Source organism: Balaenoptera physalus, assembly GCF_965194825.1.
Source record: "Balaenoptera physalus genome assembly, chromosome: 7".
In the NCBI taxonomy this organism is placed as follows: Eukaryota; Metazoa; Chordata; class Mammalia; order Artiodactyla; family Balaenopteridae; genus Balaenoptera; species Balaenoptera physalus.
This window is the reverse complement of record NC_138886.1, coordinates 32,837,703-32,857,645: the sequence shown is the minus strand read 5'-3', so window position 1 is coordinate 32,857,645 and position 19,943 is coordinate 32,837,703. Positions and strand designations below refer to the sequence as shown.

Below are 19,943 nucleotides of genomic sequence, written 5' to 3'. Positions count from 1 at the left end.
CACACAAGAAAAACAAACAAAAACTATGTGACACACCACATAAACAAAAGGATAAAAATCATATGATCATCTCAATAGATGCAGAGAAAGCATTTGACAAAATTCAATATCCATTCATGATAAAAACTCTCAAAGTTGGTATAAAGGGATCAACGTAATAAAGGCCGTTTACAACAAACCCACATCAACATAATACTCAATGGTGAAAAGCTAAATGCCTTCCCACTAAATTCAGGAACAAGACAAGGATGCCCACTCTCATGACTTCTATTTAATGCAGTATGGGAAGTCCTAGCCATAGCAATCAGATGAGAAAAAAATAAAACACACCCAAACAGGAAGGAAGAGGTAAAACTGTCACTATTTGCAGATGCAGTAATACTTTATATAGAGAACCTTAAAGTTTCCAACCCAAAAACTATTAGAATAAATGAATTCAGCAAGGTTGCAGGATACACAGTTAATATACAGAAATCTGTTGCATTTCTATACACTAATAATAAAATAAGAGAAAATGAAACAATGCCATTTAAAAATTGCTTAAAAAAAAACCCAGGAATAAACTTAACCAAGGAGGTGAAAGACCCATACTCTGAAAACTATAAAACACTGATAAAGGAAATTGAAGATGATTCAAAGAAATGGAAAGATATCCTGTGCTCTTGGGTTGGAAGAATATTAAAATGGCCACACTACACAAAGCAATATACAGATTTAATGTAATCCCTATCAAAATACCCAGGACATTTTTCACAGAACTAGAACAAATAATCCAAAAATTCGTATGGAACCACGAAAGACCCCAAATTTCCAAAGCAATCCTCAGAAACAAAGAATAAAGCTGGAAGCATAATCTCCCAGACTTCAGACTATACTACAAAGCTACAGTAATCAAAATGGCATGGTGTTGGTACAAAACAGGCATACAGATCGATGGACAGAAAAGAGAGCCCAGAAATACCACACACCTATGGTCAATCAATCTAAGACAAAGGAAGTAAGAATATAAAATGGAGAAAAGATACTCTTCAAGCAGTGGTGCTGGGAAAACTGGACAGCTACATGTAAAACAATGAAATTAGAACACTCCCTCACACAACATACAAAAATAAACTCAAAACGGTTTAAAGGCCTAAATGTAAGACCTGAAAGCATAAAACTCCTAGAAGAGAACACAGGCGGAACACACTTTGACATAAATCATAGCAATATTTTCTTGGATCAGTCTGAGGCAAAAGAAATAAAGGCAAAACCAAACAAATAGGACTAGATTAAAGCTTCTGCACAGCAAAGGAAACCATCAAAGTGAAAAGACAACCTACGGAATGGGAGTAAATATTTGCAAATGATGCAACTGACAAGGGGTTAATTTCCAAAATATACAAGTAGCTCATACAGCTCACTATCAAAAAACAATCCAATCAAAAATGCCCATCGACGTGGATCAACTAGACCCATGAGCCACAACTACTGAGCCTGCGCATCTGGAGCCTGTGCTCCGCAACAAGAGAGGCCGCGATAGTGAGAGGTCCGTGCACTGCGATGAAGAGTGGCCCCCGCTTGCCACAACTAGAGAAAGCCCTCCCACAGAAACGAAGACCCAACACAGCCAAAAATAAATAAATATTTGAATTAATGTATAAGTTTTTAAAAAAAATGCCCATCAACAGACGAATGGATAAAGAAGTTGTGGTACATATATACAATGGAATATTACTCAGCCATAAAAAGGAATGAAACTGAGTCATTTGTTGAGACGTGGATGGATCTAGAGACTCTCATACAGAGTGAAGTAAGTCAGAAAGAGAAAAACAAATATCGCATATTAATGCATGTATGTGGAACCTAGAAAAATGGTATAGATGAATCAGTTTGCAGGGCATAAGTTGAGACACAGATGTAGAGGACAAACGTATGGACACCAAGGGGGGAAAACCGTGGTGGGGGGGGGATGGTGGTGTGCTGAATTGGGTGATTGGGATTGACATGTATACACTGATGTGTATAAAATTGATGACTAATAAGAACCTGCAGTATAAAAAAACAAACAAAAAAAAACAACTAATACTAAACTTTCTTTGGGTTATTTGTATGGAAATATGTTGATATAAATGTTTCAGACATTACACGAAATTTCTAAAAATCTTATATGTTCTGGTATAATGTTATAAGTCATAATTCTACTTATTACTTTAAAATGTATATCTCAGAAATAACTAAATTTCCTTGTCAATTGCATTATTATGAACTTTCATCAAATCTTTAACCGTGGTCACTTTTAAGTCTTTTGTCATTTACAGACAGTTCTGGGTGTACTCTGATGCTTTTGCAAATATGTTCCTATAAAAGGGTTTCATCTTCAAGGAATTCATGGGAAAGACTCTGACAAGTACAGGTTTCTGGTAACTGACTATACTGCTGAACTGAATGAATAAGCATTTTCAGAACTCTAATGGAAACTGATGAATTCATAAAAGTGCTAACAAAAGATCAAGATGAAAAAAGAATTACATGGGACTGAGTGAACTGATGAGGATGATTATAATTTTTGTGACCTTCTGTTTGAATAAAAAAATTAAAAAAAACAAAAACAAAACAATCCAATCAAAAAATGGGCAGAAGACTTGAACAGACATTTTTCCAAAGACATGCAGATAGCTAACAAGCACATGAAAAGATTCCCAACATTACTAATTAGAGAAATGCAAATTAAAACCACAATGAGGTATCACCTCGCATTTGTCAGCATGGCCATCATCAAAAAGTCTACAAATAACAAATGTTGGAGAGGATGTGTAGAAAAGATCCTGGTCCCTGCTGTTAAAAATTTTGGAGGCAATTTCAAAAGTTGAGACATAAGCATTCCTAAAGCCCCTTCCACCTTTTGCACTTTCCTCGGTCAGGGATGCTCTGACCAATAAAAGTCATAGTAACCATCTTTAAATTCTCTGGGGCCTTAGGGACTGTATCTGTATATGCCTATAGGCTTTAAAGATCCTCTCTAGAAATTCTGAAGGCTCCTCATTCCATTTCTGTATTCCCTCCTGTGCTTCATTAAGGCTTCTTTTTTTCCCCTCTTCACAATCCTGCAAGAATGCAGTCTCGATAATGTCCAAGTTTGGGCCTATCCCCAGCATCACATCCCAGTTAGGATGCACTGTTGGTTCAGCTGTGCTGGCAGCATCCTGTATCGGGCCGCCAGGGGTTTCTGAATGAAGCTCACCTGCCTCCTCCCCAGCTCTATCCAGCACCATTCTACATGCTTCTGAAATGAGGAGGGGGGTGAATAAATTTTGAACACCGGCCCAGGTTGGGTTGTGGGTTGCAAGAAATCGATGAAAGAAAGTTTTCCATTCTTTTTGGGTCATCTCTATAAGTTGGCATATTGTTCTTGCAATTAAATAAATCTGAAGTTGAAAAAGGAGAATGGACCCAGGTCAATCCCATCGGCTGCCCCATTTCAGCAATCACACCTCCAGTGGGGACCTGCCTTAAGGGATTTTGCCCCACCTGAGTTTGGGTAGCTCCCTGGCCAAATCGAGTACCCTGGCAGGTATGAGAGGGGAAGACGGGTCCTATTTCCTGTTTCTCTACCCTCAGAGACCAGGGGGGGCAGGACGGGGGTGGGACGAGCCTGAAGCAGCAGCAGCACGAGCGTGTGGGGATGGGAGAGGAGCAGTCGAAGTGTTTGAATTAACAGCAAGTCCTCCTCCTTTGCTTTACAATCAAGTGAAACAAGTTTCTTTGCCTTCCCTTCCTGTTGGGCCATAATCTTACATTTTATCTTGCATTTTATGACACAATAACATAAAAGACTGTACAAAAGGTATTTCATAGCATTTTCCTTCCCATTTACAAAATAAATCTAGTTGCAAGATTTTATTGTAATTTAAGGATCCATTTTCAGGCCATTTTGCTCTGGAGTCTAAAGGATAGTGTGGCTATACAGTGTTACAAAAAATACCATCTTTTTCTTTCTCTTCTATGGATTCGTAACTCAAAGTCATCTACTTTTGGAGAATGCAGGCTAGAGGGCTGCAAGAGGGAACCGAATCAACATTGCCCATTTTGAAGGGGCTTTGCTTCCAGTTGCATCAACGAAACCTCTCTACAGGTTCTCTCTGCTTGGTGCTTCTTGGGCACCAAGAAGCTCAATCCCCAATAGCCAATTCCTAACAATTAAGACAATCAGACCTAGACAGACAAGGGCAAACAAAAGCAGAACAAAAAAGACCAAAAAAAAAAAAGTCCTGGGCCTTTAACCCAGGTACCTCAGCAGCTGTAACCTTTTATATTGTCAGCCCACATCCCACCAGCTGGGTCTCCAACCCACGACTCGGTCAGGATCGCACAAACAACCTGTGCACAGGTGCGTTTCCTTAACGAGGTTACCCAGAAGGCGTCTTCCAAACCCAAACCCCCCAAACCGTTTTTTCATTGCAAAACAAAACGTAAGTGCCGAAGGTCAGTGGCATCTCACCTGGGAAATCCAAGGGATGGTCCCTGGAACTAATGGACCAGGCAGCTGCTTGGACTCATGCACAGGCTCTCAGTACCGGCGAGGGGCCCACGAACCACGGGCAAAAGCTCCATTTGGACTTACCTCCTAGCTGGCTCGTCTTGCCGGACACACAGGAAGCCAAAACGCTGAGATACCCAGGCTTGCAGCAAAGAGAGGGCCTATTCACAAGGCAGCCAAGCGAGGAGATCAGAGGACAAATCTCAAATCTGCCTTTCTCAAGGCAAGGGCCTCGGGTGTTCGTGGGATAACTAAGAAAGCAGCAGGGTGGTCTGAGGCTAGGGAGCAGTTGTCATTCCGCGCAGGCGTAACCAGGCTACAGGCCTCTGCGCAGTCAAAACGTCACACTCGCGCATGCCCAGTTGAAGGGTTGGGGGTCCTATCTAGTCTTAACTGGCTTAGCTTGAACTAGACGCAGCTGGCCGCAAGTTCCTAGAAAATAACTGAGGCAAGCATCCTATTGTTTGGACTGCCTGCCACTTGGAGAACATTCAAGTCTTTAAATGACCTTGATTAGAGAAGGCAGGTGAAATGGATTTAACCCGTGGTTTCAGGTATCTGCCTTTACTTGCTAAGCATGGCGACCCTAATTCAAGAAAATGGAAGACATCCACACGAAGAGTTGCCGGTGAATGTTCACAGCAGCATTGTTCATCATAGCCAAAAATGGAAGCAATCAAAATGTCTACCAGCTGATAAATTGATTTTTTTTTAAGTGCTATATTTATTCAATGGCTTACTATTCAGTGATCAAAAGGGATGAACTGCTCGTACACGATGCAACTTGGATGGACCTCAACACCATCATGGCTAGTGAAATAAGCATGACCAAAAGACTGCAGGTGGAAACCAGGGGACTTTTTTGCAATGAGGGGAATGTTCTAAAACTGAATTTGGGGAATCAATTCACTACTCTATAACTTCAATAAAAAATCATTAATTATACACATATAATGGGTGATTATATACTGTGTAAATTATACCTCAATAAATCTGTTAAAAAAAAACACACAAAACCTCTCTTCTGCCACTCTTCCTGGCCCCAGCATACTTTATGTGCCAGTCCTATGAAATCATCCTTATGTCCCCTAGCATACCCTGCTTCTTGCCTCTGTGCTCACGCTCTGCTGGCTGCTGGGACCACATGTGCCCTTTCCTCTGCCTTGTTAACTGAATCATTCCCCAAGGCCCAGCTCAAATGTCATTTTCTCCACCTTCACTCATGCTGCCTGTTGGTAGATCACTGATTTCCGGCAGTATTTCCAAGTCACTTGCCTCAAATTCTAATTGTGCTTCAGTCCTGATTTAACCCCCTTGGGGATTTTTAGAACTCTTTTCCTCTTCACCTTGAAGGAAGCAGATGGTTTTCACACTTTTCCCTTTCCAAGCACCTAACATCAGGACTAACAAAATAGGTTCCAGGATTACTTGGATGCTAACTCTGCTGGACCTTTGGCTTTTCAGGGAGCCTGTCCTGAGTTTGACGTGCCCTGTCAATCACGGTACCGCTTCTGGGGGTGTCATCTCTGTGTCCCCACCACACTCTGTTTATGAAGCCATGTCATATGTACACACTCTGCCCTTTAAGCTCTTGTATAAATTTTGTGTCCTTAAGTGGTTCCGAGGTATATCTCTGTCAGCTAGATGGGAATACCTCAAGGACGAGGATGTGTCTCATCCGTTTGAACCTCTTGCCTAGCCCAGAGCCGAGCAGGTCCCAAGAAGACTTTGGTGAATGAATGAACATCCAGTTAAAGGAATCCTAAAAGAATATAACTGATCTGACAGAATCCAGCTATGGAGCTGGATATTTACTTTACAAAAGCAAAGTCCTTCACTCTGGTGATCCCCAAATGGAGGGCCTGCCAGCTTTTTATAGACATTCCAGCCCCCAGGGCTTTTAAAATTATTTATCTATTTGTTTATTTTTGGCTGCATTGGGTCTTCGTTACTGAGTGGGGGAGAGCAGGGCCCACTCTTTGATGCAGTGCGCGGGCTTCTCATTGCGGTGGCTTCTCTTGTTGCAGAGCACGGGCTCTAGGCGCATGGGCTTCGGTAGTTGTGGCACACAGGTTCAGTAGCTGTGGCTCACAGGCTCTAGAGCACAGGCTCAGTAGCTGTGGTGCATGGGCTTAGTTGCTCTGCAGCATGTGGGATCTTCCCGGACCAGGGATCGAACCCGTGTCCCCTGCATTGGCAGGAGGATTCTTAACCACTGCGCCACCAGGGAAGTCCTAGAGAAGACCTTTCTTACTGTCCTTACTCACCACCCCATCAGCCTCTGGATGGCCTCCCTCTTGCTATTCTGTTTACTTATTCCATCAACGACTTCCATCATCCTTTTCTTGTCGATACTATTTTTCTCATACTTGATATTAAAAAAAAAAAACAGTGGGCCCTCCTTAGAACACAGCACCTTGGAGTTTTTTGACTTAAATTATTTAAAGTGAAAGAATATTTTTACATGCTCAATAAATACTTATTGAGCATAGACTATATAAAACAAGTCCTGTACCTATTATTCACCTTCTATTTCTTTTCTTGTACTGCCCTACCAAATTAAAAAGCACCCGGAATTCTTATTTATAACATTCCCAACCTCAGTCCAGCTTATGAGTTTAGTGAACCAGATGATTTTGGAAGCCTTTCCAGCTCTAATATTTTGTGATTCTAATATAGGTTTTACTTTTTTTCTTTCTTAAACCAATAAGTGAATGACGTCTGCTTTGACCTTATTGGGATGTTAATATTTTCAATCAATCTTTACTTTAAAAAGGAACAGGAGTTCGGTTTATTAGACTGCAGAACCTGGGTTTCTAAGGAATGTGTCCTAGGTGTGGGTAAGCGTGATATGGAAATCCAGCGCTTGCTAAATACAGGTTGGATTTGGCAGGATGGCTCACCAGATATAGTTTGATTCCTCTTGGACCCGTTGGTTCCTTGGCTATGTCTGAGTCATTCCATAAGTCAGGCCGTGGATCTGTGACTCAGGGAGTAAGGGGACTTGCACAGTATGTGACATATAATAGACACTCGAAAAGTATTTGTTGGATGCCTGCCTGCCAAGGCCACGTGCCCTAACTTCTCTCAGACATGCAGACACTCTTTTGCTACTTTCCAGGATAGAGGCTTCGCCTGCCTTTCTGGGGTACCCATTTTCAGTGACCAGGGGTGCATCCCCTATTTCATAGGACAATATGTGATTTTTGGGAAGTAATACTTATTAAAAGGTCTTTCTGGTACACTACCACTCCTTTTCATTGGTCCCACGCATCAAGCCTTTGCCCCGGGACAGCCGTGTCAGAAATCAAGACCATGTCCCTCGTGTCAGCTCTTTGCTCCGGTGAACAAACTGCACTTCTGAAACTGCTGTTCATGCTTTCCCAAGCGTCTCTCTGTATGATCCTGATTTCTTACTATATTGCTACTAATCCACGCTCCTGGAGAAGATAAACCAGATTTCAGGTCTGTGCGGGTCTCAAAAGGTAATGATATTTATAAAACAAAACAAAAAGCCTTCCAATGCAACCTATTCTCCAAACATACTCAGTAGATGGCAGTGTTGCTCTTTCACCGGTTTTTGGTCTTAGGGGTGTTTTTTGTTGTTTTTGTTTTGCTTTGTTTCTATAAGATTTAGAACAGCTGAGGTTTCTGTCTAGCTTAGATTGTGGGTTCCACAAAATGTAGTTCTTTTTACTCAATCAGTCTTTTTTGTTCAGGGCCCTACCAAAAACCCTAAGTCCCTTGGGCAGACTAATAATTAAGTAAATCTTCAAACTAGTATTCTATTTAAAATGTTTTAATTACAAAAGTTAGACATGGTTGTAAAAATTCAAAAGACACAGAAATGTAGAAAGTAAAAGTGAATGAAAGTTTTTCAGGTGTTTTACTATGCATATAAAATATATATATAACATTACATATATTCATGGGGTCATACTATTCATATTATTCTACAACTCACATTTGCTTATTTACATAGTGTGTGTTCCTCCACATCAATACGTACGATCTTCACTCTTCCCACTTTCATGGTTTATGACATTTACATTCTGTTCTGGAACTATAGTCAAGTCTTCTAGGCTTGAACTTCTGAATACTTAAACCCAATAAAAATAGCATTTACCATATTGTGGTTATGTAAATATTAATCACTGCAGAACAAAATGTGATCAGATCTACAGAGAAGAAAAGAAAATCACATGTACTTAACCCATACCATAAAATTGTCAAGATTCAAAGCTGTTTTTTAATTTCACTTTTATTTTCCTCACTTTTACTCAGCTGTCACTGTTTGTTATTAGTTTGTTGAATCTCATGTTTCTTGAAATCTCATTCTTTTTTCCCTTTTGCTTTGCTCAAGTACCTCCCTGAGTAATTCGTAAATTTTAGTACATCTGTTATAAGCTTTCTCTGCAGAGCTGAAAATATCTTCCCCCCACTGATTGTTGGCTTGGCCTGGAGTTTTTAGGCTTAAATTCATATTCCCTTGGAATTTTAAAGACATGGTTTAAAAGTGTTTGTGATGGAAAGTCTGATGTTAGTCAGATTCTTATTCCTTTGTAGCTGACCCTTTTTTTTCCCCCGTCTGGAAGCTTTTAAGACTTTATCACTGTCCTTGGGGTTCCGAAATTTCTACGAGTGTCTAGGTATGGGTCTTGTTTTTATTTATCCTGCTTGGTACCTGGTGGGCTCTTTCAATCTGAAGATTTGTGTTTTCCCCTAGCTCAGAAAAATTTTCTATTATGTCTATGGTTCTGCTTCCCAGCCCCCCCTTTTTTTTTGGTTCTTTCTCAAACTCGTATTGAATGAATGACTGCTGACTTCCTAGATCTTTCCTTTGTCTCTGGACTTTTCTTTCATTTTTCACTGCTTTGTGTTTTTCCTGTGTTCTAGGAGATTCCATTGACTTTCAGATAACTGGTCAGGTTTTCAGTCTTGACCATTCTATTATTCCTCTGTTTGCTGGATTTTCTAAAATTTTGACAATAATTTTAAATTTCCACAAATGATTTCTCCTTCTCTGATGCCTCCCTTTTTAATGGCAGCTAGTTCTTGTTTTAGAGATTTAACATTCTGTCAAATCTCTCCAAAGATAGAATTTTCTTCTTGAACATTCCCTACTATGTCTTGTTTTTTTCCAAGATAACTTCTGTTTGTTCATCTTTGTTTAGCTCTTTCATGCTCTTGGTTTCCCTGAAATGTGTGGCAGCCCACGGCTGTTCATCCACTTTCATAAATGAAGGACTGGATTAATCTGTCTAGATAGCTGGTAAGGCCCGTTTCCCCAGGGGGCCTCTCCCTTGAAGGAAGGGCTGGCTGCAGGCTCATCAGTGGTTGGGCCACATCATCAGCAGGCTTTACCTGGGGCTCCCCACACTTGCCAGTGTACAGACAGGTTTAAAGAATGCGCTGGAGCACTTCACTATGGTTTCTTCTTGGGCAGAGAAACACCCTCCCCCCCTTGATGTACATGTCTATTGCGGACGTCTAGAGCCATGCTAAGCTCTCTTCTGTTCCTCTCTTGAGTTTTGACACCCATATTAAGATCCCTTTCTGGATAGATCACCCACATTTTTGGGGGATAATAATTCTTGGATCCTAGGGACCCAAGAGACAAAATTTCTACTACTAGTTGCTTTTTATGGATTGAGAGTATGTTGGGGGGTAGGGGGAAGGAGAAATGTGGGAGCCCAAACTGGCCCAGGTACTGTGTATGCAGTTCTTTGCTCAGTTATTCTGACGAGGCCCTGTGTTTCTGTTTTCTAGTTCTTGGCTCTGAGTTGGGAGTTTCTTTGGAACTCCCTTGAGAAGGGAAGTTCTTGGTCCTGGTGTTCAGGGCTGTGGTTTACCTTTGCTCTTTGTCTGTCAGCCCGATCCCATCTGCTTTCCAGCTTCCTGCATTTTCTCAGACTTCCTGATCTGCTGGCACCCTCTCTTATTTTCTAGCACTGATATAATTCTTTAAAAAATACCTTATATGGGACCATGGTATGGTGGAGTGGTTAAGGCATGTACTCAATTTGTAACTTCTGATATAATAAGTTTTTCAAACTTAAGAGTCTTTCTTAATTTATGAGATTCAAAAGGTATAAGACAGATATATAAAGTGGAAATATCCCTTTCATCCTGTTCCAGATAAGGACTACTAACTGTCCCCTTATATCTTCTCTCCCCTTCTTCCTTTAGAAACAAAGCTCCAAATCTTAGCTGGGCTCGTGACTGCTCAGCTAAGGAGGACACTTCCTGGGTGTGGCCAAGTGATTGAGTTCTGGCCAATGGCAGGTGAGAAGAGCAGCTGCTCAGTCTCGCTCTGGCTCCTCTAAAGGGCATGGATGTGCCCCTGCTTCTTTGATTTCCTCTTTGCTCTTGGCTGGAATGCAGACAAAGTGGGGAGCCACCCTCATCTATGCAGGGGAGGGCGACGCTGTAGGGACGGTTAGAGTAACAGATGCAAGGAGCCTAGGGAGTCCCTGACACTTCATCACTGTTATACCAGCCCTGGTTTGTGAGAGAGAAATGAAATGCTGTCTTGTTTAAGTCTTGTATTCTGGGGTCACTTTTTGTAGCAGCCTATCCTATTTCCTAACTGAGACAGTCCCTGGGCTATTCAGTTCTCCTCCCTGGAAGCAACCAGTGTGAACATATTGCTGGATCCTTCCAGGGATATTTCGTGCATAGACTAATACATACATGCATGAGTGCACGCATACATACATAAACGTACATACACACATGTAGCCCCTCTCTATTTTTACGTAAATGGTGCTGTACCAAAAAGCTGTTCTTTAGAGAAGAGGCCAAGCTCTGTTTGAGAAGGAGTATTGCTGGTGACAGCCCTCAGCTCACCTTTTCCTCTTCGGTGCTGACAATTTGAGCTCTGTCTCCAAACGTGCATACCATCCCCCACAAAACCAAAGCTCAGCTCACTCTGCTTTGTGATGGTTTCTTACAAGCATGTTCCTCAGCGGACTCGTTATTCCTTTCTCCCTAAAAAGAAAGATTTATTGAAATGTTGCAACCACACAGAATAATCTGTGTGGAGTTCCAGTAAATTCACTTTTTCTCCCATCTTGTATCTTTCTGGGGCCTTTGTATGATAGGGTTTGGTGCTCCAGTGGCTGCCCAGTGGTCTCATCCATTAGCCCAAACCTGGTGCTGTCTGTGGAAACTCTGAATGCAGATGTCACAGCTGAAGAATGAAGCAGATTGTTGAATGCTCCTTGAATGGTCTGTCCACTCTCTGCCCATTTTCCCCTCCCCCACTGTCATGTCCCCATGCTGGATTCCAGTGCCCTGAATTGATCTTGTGAGGGAAAGCACTGGAGACTGGACAGCATCTCCTCTGAATTTTCTACACTTTCTAAAAAGAAGAGAGAAGCCAGGAATCCACCTGGGTTGGTGGGGAAAGGGAAAAGGTGTGTGTGTTGGGAAGGGGTAGGGGTGGATGAGATCACTCTCAGAGCAGAGAGGTGATCAATAGGGGGCTGCTTGTTTATTTCATTTATAGTAGTGTGTATCTGTTAACCCAGAGTCCTAATTTATCCCTCCCCCTCCTTTCACCTTTGGTGACCGAAAGTTTGTTTTCTACGTCTGTGAGTCTACTTCTGTTTTGTAAATAGGTTCATTCGTATCCTTTTTTTAGATTCCACATGGGATATCATATAGTTGTCTTCCTCTGACTGACTTCACTTAGTATGATAATCTCTAGGTCCATCCCTGTTGCTACAGATGGCCAGCACATCTCCATGGATAGCTGACTCTCAGAACAGACCAGTGGGAAGAGAGCTGACTGGCTGGTCTCACAGGTGAGGCGCACACCACCGGCTTGTTCCTAAACCCAGGAAGACCTGCTGGGATTTTTCTCTGCCTTCATCTCGGTCATTGAGGGGTTAAGCCTCTGCAGACCCTCAGGGGTTTCAGCCTGGACTCCCAGGCCATTAATCATTGGGGACCAGAGCTGCAGGAACAACACTTACTAGCAATTAACCTACACTAAAGGGAGCATTGCCCACCACCCCCCCCCCCCCCGCATGTCCCTCATCTGAACGCCCAATTACTCTACGTTAACATTTACCAAGAAAACTGCCTGTTAATTGGAAGGGCAGTAGAAAGAAAGGCCACACACCTACCCAGTCTAACTTAATAACCTCAAAAGAAGCCATTAATTAATGGGAAACGTTGCACATTCAGATCTTGTTTAGACGGTTCGCCGCTAACCGTGGGTTTGTGTTTCTGAGCTCGGCTCTGCGCTCCCCCCTCCATCCCCTCCAGCACCTCAGGTTATAAAAAACACACTCGTAAGTGAAACTTCACTTTGAAGAATGTCCACACTGACCGGCGTCCTTACAGATTTCTGGGAACAATCTTCTTATTGTCTAGATGGGGAAACTGAGGTGGAGAAGAGAGGAGAGAACTGCCCGGAGTCGCAGGTTCCGACAGCAGCTGGCTGCCTCCCTGGCTGGGCTGCTCTTCGCCGCGCTGTGCACTGGCGGTGGTCTGAATGTAGAGGCAGCATCCTCTCTGGTCCCCAGGTGCCAGACGATCAGGTTTGTCAGCTTTCATGCTGACTGATGAAGGGTGAGAAGCGAGAGGCTTCTCGGAGGGCATGAGGAGGGTGGGCAGCAGGCGCAGTGTCTCCGGGCAGCCTGCTCTAAAACGCCCTTCCAGGCTCGCTCCCGGCCCCTCCCCAGGTGTGCCGTGGGTTGAATGGCACCTACACCCTACAGCCCAGCAATCCGAGGGTCATGGCAGACACTTCTCCCTCACCCCCGCCTGCCATCAGTTCCCACGTCCTGCCCGTTTGAATCCTGGGCATCACTCAAACCCAGCTCTTCTCTTCCTGCACACGTTCCTGGTCTCCATCCCAGCTGGGCCTCCTCCTGGCCTGGCAGTGCCCGAGGTCACCTCTCTCTCTCTTCCATTCCCCCCAGCGACTGTTTCACAATTTCCTGACATGCCTCAAGCCCTTCACACATCCCTCCACATCCTTATCAGATAACCTCACCTCCCTCCCCAAGAAAGTAGACACCATGGGGGAGGGGCTCTGCTTTGTTCCCTTCCTTCCTGCTGGGACAGGGCCTGCCCTGCCTACAGGGCTGCCCTTTAGTTGCAGAGGTGTCCTGGGTCCCCGACCTGGGCTCTGAGTCTGTGCCTCCTCAGGGACCTTGCTCCTCTCTGACTTGACCATCTCACTCTCTCCTGCATTCTTCCCACACAGTGGAAGACTTTCAAGTGACTCCCATCTTAAAAGGGCACTGCTTCCCCAGCCCCCCTCCTCCAGCTGTAGCCTCCCTCCCTCCCTCCCTCTTCCTCTTTTGTGTTGAGCCATCTACACTCATTGTATATTCTCAACCTCCCACCCACTCTCAGTTGCCCCATAGAGACGGTCTTTCCTAAATTCAAAATAAGCTCCTTGTTACTAAATCCAGGAGACATGTTTTCGGTTTGGGTTTTTTAAAAAAATATGACCCTTTTTTTTTAGAATTTTCTATGGTTGATGACTCCCTCCCTCCTTCCTGAAACTCACTGTCCCTTGGCTTCCATGGAACCACTCTTCATTTTCCAGCCATCCCTTTCTGTCTGTCTCCTCCTCAAGCATTCTCCACGGGCAGCACCACCCACTCTAGGTGATGGCGTCCGTTACCAACTAGATGCTCCTGCTGCTGCTGGTGGTGACGGGTGATAACAACGATGCCTCTTGAATTATACAGAGTCCAGATCGGCTCCTGAGCTCAGGCTCATCTCCAGCCACCTGGCAGACATCTCACTCGGGAGTTTTATAAGCATCTCACACTCACCATGTTCAAAATGAGCTCATTATCTTCCCTTTGTCTGCTTCCCCCCTAGGGCTTCCCATGCACATGGGAGTCATCCCTCCCCCCATCTCTCCTTTCCAATCAGTCAATCAATTAATCCTCAAGCCCTATACATTCAGTCTCCAAAGGACCTCTCTATTCCCACTGCCATGACTTGAGCTGTGACAAATTCCAGTCTTACCTCCCTACCGCTAGAGTGATCTTGCTAAACCCATATTTTATCAAATGGCACACTTCAGTAGCTCAGCACTGCCCCCAGGTCAAGGGTCAAGCTCTTTAGAACACCCTACAAGCCAGACTACACATTGGAAAAACCCATGGATTAGGACAAGAGTTCGCATCTCGGCCTCAATTTTCTCATTTTTAAAAATCAAACGAACATCCCTTCAGCAATGTTGGTTCTTAGAACTTTGATATCCATTTCTTGATTTAAGGCATGAAACACTTCCATGAGGTAGGCACTATTGCCCCCATTTAACAGATGAGAATAATTGAAACTCACAGAGTCTGAGGTCACAAAATAATTAAGGCAGGATGTGAACTCCTGCCTGAGACTTCTCACACTCTTCCCATGATCCCAGAGCTCAACAATCCAAGGGAGCAGAGAAGGGGTCTTCCAGTGACTCAGAGACCACTCTGACCATGTCACAGATCTAAGAGACCTTCTCACGTTGCAGACATCATTTCCTGTGTGCACTGTACCTGGGGCCTGAGCCCCTACCCTGAGTTCTGGGTCAGAGAGAACTGCTCCCACACCTAGTCTCAGATGGGGTAGGGATGATGGACGAGCAGAGCATCAACAGCCATCTGTCCAGCTCCACTGACAAGCTAATCTTTTCAGTAAACATTTCATTAGTTCCTGCCAGGCTGCTTGCACCTGCTGACAGAGAGGCAGAACAGGGTGGGTGAGGGGGTCTCTGCTTTATCATATGGCTCAGATGTCATGTTGGCGGGGGGTCTCCCGGCCCCTGGGATCCAGCTAAGCTCGGCTAGGACATTGGTGCCACGCACGAGCGGAATCTGAATCATTCCCAAGGTTTTTGTAAATTCCTGGAGACTAGTGTTCTTTTTGTCCCCTCTAGCTCTTCCCCAAAGAAGCATTCACGACCCACCATCTAAATGAGACCTCCCTCAGCCCCACCCCACAAATTTCGTCTGCCCTTCATTGTGCTCTTACTACTGCTGCTGCTGCTCCTACTGTCAGTCGTACTACTAATAACAACAGCAAACATCTAGTGAGCGCCCACTCTATGCTGGGCATGGCGCTAAGCGTCTTGCATGCCTTACAGCAGCCCTGCGAGGCAGGGCTGTTACACGTGTCCATTTGGCACATGAGCAACGACTCTGTGAGAGGCTACGCGGGCGACTGTGTCCACCTCCAAAGTCCAAGCTCTTGCCCACCATGTCACATTTGCAATTTGTGGAACTATTTGACTAACTTCTGGCTCCGCCACCAGACTGTGAGCTCTGCAAAGATGGGGAGCATGCTTGATTGCTTCGCCACCATGTCCCCAGCACAGTGATTTTTTTTTTAAAACGATACAAGGTATTGCACATAAGTTTGTTTACCCTTTATTGCTCCCAAGCCAATGGAGATAAGAAGCTGGTTTTCATTTGTTTTTGTGGGGGAGCAGTGGGTTTTTTGTTTTGTTTTGCTTTTTTGTTTTGTTTTTGCCATGCAAATTCCCTCTTCTCCTTGGTTGCTTGAGGAAGACTGCTTCCTGCAAATACAGCAAGTTTGGGTGATCTCTCGCTTAGATTCCTTCCCCCGCCCCCCACCCGCTTCTTAAAACCAAACCATGTCCAGAAAGCGTCCTCATGCTAGCTGATAACCCCTACCTTCCCACAGCAATAAACAAGCTACTCCAGTTTTGCATGTCATGGGGTGTGCATTTTCAGAATTATGTTCGCTGGCTTTCCTGGAGGTCTGCCGCCTCTCCACCTCCTCATACGTTTCCCCTGTTCATTCTCCTGCTCTATTTCCACTGCTTTGGGCAGCCCTTCCATAATTTTAAGTTTTATTTGTCTCCAGTTTCAATAAAAATTGTTGCCATTGGATGATTTCCAGGAAGAGAAAAGGGGTTAGTTGACATCGTGTCATGACGTGACTTTATGGGGATTGGGATGAAGCTCTCTGGGGGGCAGCCCTAGCTGCTTGTTGGCATGTGGGCTGTGGGCTCCTTGGTACCAGATCTTTCGGGTATTCATATTGCTGGGAAAGGACTGAGCCAGAATTCTTGGTGTCTGATCATAAAGTCCTTGCTCCTAAACATTATAAGGTCCCCATTAGCCATGCTATTGGAAGAAAAATAGAAAACACTGATAAGCTAAAATAAACAGTTAAAATCACCCATCATGTTTCCACCTAGAGAAAACCACTGTCAAATGTGTGATATGGTGGTTGAAAGCACTCAGACTTTTTCTATACATATACATGCATACAAAAATATTATATTAGGCATGTGATTCTGAAACCAGATATTTTTACTTAGCACTATATGAATGTATTTCTATATCAATCAACACAGATTTATTTAACTTTTAGTGGCTCTATGGTATTCTAGTGTATGCAGGGAGTATGATTTATTTAATTAGTCCTCTATTGATCACTGTTTCTAATTTTTAACTTTTTGTAAAATGCTACATTAAATATCCTTGTATATATATCCTGTGTACTTACTTGAGTTTTCCCCCCTAAGTCAGGGTTTCTCAACAATGACACTGTTGATGTTTTGGACCAATAATTCTTATCCCTGTGGGGCTGTTCATTGCAGAATGCATTGTAGAATGTTGAGCAGCTTACCTGGCCTCTACCCACTAGATGTCAGTATCAGTAGCGCATCCCTCCCCCAGTGTCCTGACAATCAATATCTCCAGATGGCCAAAAGTCCCCTGGGTGGCAAAATTGCCCTTGCTTGAGAACCACTGCCCTAAGGATAAATTTCTTAAATCAAAAGTTTAAATGATATGCGTATTTTAAGACTTTTGTTATCTATTGCCAAATCACCTTCTAAAAGTTGCAGGATTTATCACTTTATACTCCCACTAACACTGTATGAGCGTGCCCAATTTACTACTCTATGGATATGAGCATTATATCCATAATTTAATAATTTATTAAGACAAAAAGTTCTTTCATTGTTTGATTTTATTACTAAAGTTGAACATTAAAAATACCACGTTGATTGTGTTGATTGGCTATTGTTTCCGTAGCGAACTATCTCTCCGAATAATTTAACATTTTTTCTTTAGGAAAAATTTTTTTTCTTATTTTTCCATGTGATCCTTTAATATATTAAATATAAAGTACATTCCTTTCGTAGCCTGCTGTTTGTCTTTCTGTGTTGATATTTGTGGTAGTATTTGTTTAAAAATCCTTAGGAATCTCATAACCAGGGCCAGGGAAAGCATTCTTGCACATCTGCCTTTGGGGGCTCTGTGTCCCTGCCCCTGAGCCTCCTACCCGGCTGGTCTCTGCCTGGTAGAGGATGCCTTTGGGTCATGCTCTTTTATATTAAAATCTGCTGAATGATCCTTTTGTGTTTGAGTGAAAAGTTCTTGCTCTGAAAGCCCACTTGTCAGGAGGAAGCCTTGATCTGGGAAGACTGACCTGGGGCTTGACCATAATTAGTTCAGGTTAATTATTGCCAATCTGTAGATTTGCAGCCCAGGGGCCTCTCTTCCCCTAAGCCAGGGCCTCTGGAGGTTTCTTTTATGAGCTCCGAACCCTGAGGGAGGACTTAAAGTAATGAATTTTCCTGTAATCAGATTTGAGGGTTTGTTCCCTGGGCTATCCAGTCTATTGGAGAATTGAGCACTGACTGGTTTATTTGGCCAAAGGATGCTGAAGATGAAGCACAAGGCATCTGATAAGCAACCCAGTGAGTATATTGAAAAAATGACTTGACATTTCAGAGACACCCACCTCTTCTATTTCATGACGTTTTTAGAGGGAACAGATTAATTTACAAGGAGAGGATATCATCTGGGAGCTACTCAGGAAAGAACAGGGTAGTTTTTGTTTTGAGTATCAGGGAGAGAGAGTCTGATTATCCTCCAGTGAAACCTTTCGAGTTTCACCTTAAACTTCTTCCCTATGGGAGTAACACGGTTTGTACATGTTTATAAGTATTTAATTTGTTCAATATTTATTCAGCATTCATTTGTTTGTTCATTCATCCATTCGATCACCAGGAGGCGATGGGGATGTACAATGCATGATATGAGGCTCCTGCCCGTTTTAAGCAGCATGCCGTTTTAGCATACATGCCGCCTGTATTACTGGGCGAAAATAGGTGCTTTGCGAGGGTTTGTGTTACGTACATCCGGATTTACAACGTGAATACCTGCGGAGACCAGGTGGCAAAGTCAGTGAAGCCGGTTCAGGGATCAGGAAGAGGATGAGAGTGGGCTTAACTGAAGGCGAACAGTGATGAGTAGCTGCCGGTCAGCCCACAGGCATTCAGTGGACGCTAGTTCCTTCTCCCAGGAGAGCTCCCATTTGAAGCTCTCAGAAATGCAACAGCCTCACTAGCTCTGAACTTGGAAGAAAGCTCCTTGCAAGCAGGCTTCCCAGTCAAAGAACAGGAGAGAAGTTCAGACCTTTGCGTTGCTTTGAGGCCTTGTGGTCAGAAGCAGAAGGGAACTGCAACATCTCCTGTTGTCCTGTGGCAGGTACCTAAATGGCCAAATTCAGGCCCCAGGCTGGGTGGGACCTCTAACAGAGGGGAGCATCCCAGACCAGAGCTCCAAGGAGCCCTGGAGCTGGGAGGCAGCCAGGTGGGAGTGAGGGCAGTGGCTGCAGAGAGGACCCTTCTGCCCTCTGACGCATCACTGCAGTGAATCATGTGTATCCTTCTGACTCTTGATTACATTCATTTCTTGTTTTTCTTTATAATTACATGATTTTTCTTTCCTTTTTAGCAAGTCTCATGGGTGATATAAAGGGAATTCTTGAGGGGAAGTTTCCACTCAACCCACTTCTTCTTAGGAGTTGCTTACTGGTTTCAGACAGGAACGTAGGTTATAAAATTTTAGGAAAAAGACTGTTCTAAAGACATATTTCAAAAGAGAAGTTCATTATAGAGGGATGTGAAGCTCTCAAAACTGTCATTCTGAGTTAATTCCATTCTGTAGTTAATTCCAATAAAGGAGAAAAGAGAGAGGCAGCTAAAGGCACAGGCATGGCTGTGCAGGAAATGGTGCCAGCCTCGACAAACATAACCGCTCTATGCCAAAGATGCAGTAAGAACACACGTGCACACAGACATGCAGGAGGTGCAGCAAGGGCACGTAGGGACATGGTCAGGATGGTAGCCCACTGTGGCTGAGATTTGTGGAAAAGAACCAAAATTTTGCTGGTTCTGCTCCATGTGAGTTCAAAATTGCATTTAACTGCTGATAGCAGTGACCTGAGATACAGCAGCTTAAACGAAACAGGAGTGTGCTTTTTCCTCTTGGGCAGTGCAGGGTTGCTCTGGTGGCCTCACCATGTTATCACAACCTTCTATCTTTCTGCTCTGCCATCCTTCGTAAGTGGATTCCCTCTGCAAGTTCACCTCATGGCCCAAGGTAGCTGCCAGTGCTCCTGCTGGGAAGAAGAAGGA

The 19,943-nt window shown here is 43.7% G+C and overlaps 1 protein-coding gene across 2 annotated transcripts in view; it reads right to left on the bottom strand.

Moving 5' to 3' along the window:
- Positions 1-13,830: 13,830 nt before the first annotated feature.
- The window catches only part of LOC309663964 (uncharacterized protein), an 88,158-nt gene continuing 82,045 nt past the window's right edge, over positions 13,831-19,943 (bottom strand). The window contains exon 5 of one of the 2 annotated variants that reach the window (XM_082468802.1): positions 13,831-19,927. In XM_082468802.1, the coding sequence (XP_082324928.1) occupies positions 19,892-19,927 (36 nt within the window). In that variant the 3' untranslated portion in view covers positions 13,831-19,891. The remainder of the gene's footprint in view (positions 19,928-19,943) is intronic. The other variant, XM_082468803.1, reaches the window with a different exon arrangement.